Here is a 2,801-nt window from a genome sequence, read left to right as displayed (position 1 = left end):
CCGGCCTTCCAGCTGCTGCTGCGCGCCTGCGACCAGGGCGACACGGAGACGGCGCGGCGGCTGCTGGAGCCAGGGACGGCGGAACCGGCCGAGCGCGGCGCAGAGCCGGAGGGGGGCGCGGAGCCGGCGGGGGCCGAGGCGGCCGGGCCCGGGGCGGCGACGGCCGGAGCGCCAGTGCCAGTGGACTGCTCCGACGAAGCGGGCAACACGGCGCTGCAGTTCGCGGCGGCCGGGGGCCACGAGCCGCTAGTGCGCTTCCTGCTGCGCCGTGGCGCCTCAGTCAACAGCCGCAACCATTACGGCTGGAGCGCGCTCATGCAGGCGGCCAGGTGAGGGGTCGCGGTCCCCGGATGGGAGTGGCGCCCAGCGCGGACGAGGCTAGGGCTGGCGGAACTGCCCAGCGGCCCCCCGCTGACGCCCCGGGAGGCAAGGAGTCAAGGACTCCTTGGAGTTGGAATGTTAAACTTTGGGCATACGCGAAGTGGGAGCGCTTTTTAATGCACAAAACCCCTGGAATCTCAGAAACTTTGGCCTTTGACAACAGAATCTGTAGACTGCCAATAGAATCTTAGAGACTCAGAATCTTAGAGGTATTCATTCATTACTTCTTGCACCAAAGGCTTGCTAAGACTCTACCCACCCTGGCCTGGCGTTGGGGATACTGTGTGACCTAGGTAGCTTTCTTCCCTGGGGACAACTCGCATGCCAGTGGTAGGCAGACCAGACAAAGGAGCAAGTGTGACCAGGAAAGTTTTGGTAGCTTTGAGGGATGCTGACTCTTTGGGAGGGGTGGGGGAAAGTTTCTGGCATAAATAATGTATACATCCACATGAAAACCTGGAGGTGCCTGAGAATTAACCCAGCAAAAAGAAGCAGGATGCGGGAATACAGTGATGGGAGGCTCACTCAAATGCTGGGGAGCTAGAACTGGGAGGATTGGTGGAGAGTGATTTTATAACTGGGAAGGGGCTGGAAGTAGTGAGAGATGAGCCCTGCCTGGAAAGAAGGTGCCAGGGAGCTGAGAAAGGCCAATTAACCTAGGGCAGTGGGGAGTTATGGAAGGTTGTAGACAGAGTGAGTGACAGGATCAGATTTGTGTTTTGAAAGAGTTACTTACGCTGAAGTGTGAGAATGGATTGGTGGGATATTTAGGGCAAGGTAAGAGATGTTGGGGGCCTGGAGCTAGCTGATTGGAGATAGTGGAGATAGTGGGGGGGGGGCTGAGAGGTGAGTTTAAGATATATTCAGGAAGTAGATCAGCAGGACTTGGTGACTGGTTGACCATGGGAGAGGACTAAGGAATAGGGAGACAGCAGGAATGGTGTGTGTATACCTGGCTTGAATGACAGACATAGTGGCAGCAGATGCAGTGAGCTAGAGAACACAGAAAGTCAGATTTGGGAATGCGTCTAGCCTTCAGATACACATCAGGTTGGGAGGGTCTTTGTGGCAGACCCCTTGCCCCAGAAAGAAGTGTCCAGCAGGGAGCTGGACATTGGACTCTGGAGGGCAAAGGAGGGTATGGACCTAAGGAGACAGGCAGTTAGTAGCATGTTGATGACAACTGGAACTTTGGAGTAGAAAGAATTATCCAAAGTGAGTGTAATGTAAGTATGATATTGAATAATGGTGGCTGGCTTCCCAGTTAGAACTGCTGTAAGACAACCCCTCCCCCAATTCTGGAGGCCTTATTAAAGCAACAGCCATTGATTTATCACACATTTTTGTCACTTTAGTCTAATCTGTCTTCTTCATACATCTATGGTCAATACCACACATCTACGTGACTGAGCTGGCTGGCCGTCTGGACTGTTTCTCTTTCACCCTTCTGCAGCCTGGTCTCATTCATGTCTCAGCAGCAGGAGCCCTAGGATTGGAAGTGTGCTGATCACTTCTGTCTCATTATTTGGCCAAATAATTCACATGGCTAGTCCAGGTTCAGAGAGTGAGATACAGGAGAAGAGTTGCAAAGACTCAGGGCCCTGGATACAGGGAAGGGAATAACTGCTATAATTTTTGCGGATTGTTTACTAATATTAATGGGACACCTATATGTAAGCCCTGTCCTGAGAACTTAAACAGCTTACCCCATTTTACCTTCACAGCAGCCCTGTGCCCTAGGTATTTGATTGCTACCATTTTACAGAAAAGGAAACTCTAGAAGGCAGAACCCACTGATATTTAAAGATTAGATAGTTGGGGATTTGGGAAAAATTTCAAGTACTAGCAACAGTGTCACTGCGGAGAGGAGAAGGGAAGAGGAGGATTGATCTAGCAGCAGCAGGTTAGCAGGTCAGAAGTTTGGGCAGGACAATTCTGTGGATGATGGACATTGAAGTGCGATTGCATTGGTGAAGGGGTGAGTGGGATTTGAACACATGGAAAATGCAGACAGCCCTTTCGCTGAGCTTCAAAGAAGGAGAAAGAGGATGCTTGCTCAGGGTCTAAGGAGGGTTTTTAGGATGGGAGAGGTGTGAGCAGTATTACTGGCTGATAGGTTAAATCAGGTATCCTCAAACTTCGGCCTGCGGACCACATGTAGTCTGCCTAGGACATTTATCTGGCCTGCTGGGTGTTTTTGCTGCAGCTGCCTGTCCTGCTTAGCAGCCAACTCATTGGGGCCCACAGTCTGGCCCTCCAATGGTCTGAGGGATAGTGAACTGGCCCCCTGTTTAAAAAGTTTGAGCACCCCTGGGTTAAATCATGGAGGCATGATAGGGAGTCTTCAGGTAGGAAGAGGAAAGGAGGAGTTCTCCACCCTAAGGTGAGTTAACATTGTTCTTTTTTTTTTTTTTTTTTTT

At 51.6% G+C, this 2,801-nt stretch overlaps 1 protein-coding gene across 1 annotated transcript in view; it reads left to right on the top strand.

Moving 5' to 3' along the window:
- The window catches only part of ANKS6 (ankyrin repeat and sterile alpha motif domain containing 6), a gene marked incomplete at its 5' end in the record, with an annotated part of 61,299 nt that continues 58,498 nt past the window's right edge, over positions 1–2,801 (top strand). The window contains one exon of the mRNA XM_023510545.1: positions 1–329. Within this exon, the coding sequence (XP_023366313.1) occupies positions 1–329 (329 nt within the window). The remainder of the gene's footprint in view (positions 330–2,801) is intronic.

This window comes from Otolemur garnettii, unplaced genomic scaffold (assembly GCF_000181295.1).
Source record: "Otolemur garnettii isolate 467f Iridium unplaced genomic scaffold, OtoGar3 scaffold00014, whole genome shotgun sequence".
NCBI classification, from domain to species: Eukaryota; Metazoa; Chordata; class Mammalia; order Primates; family Galagidae; genus Otolemur; species Otolemur garnettii.
Note: the sequence above shows the minus strand (reverse complement) of the source record. Positions and strands in the feature narration are given on the sequence as shown.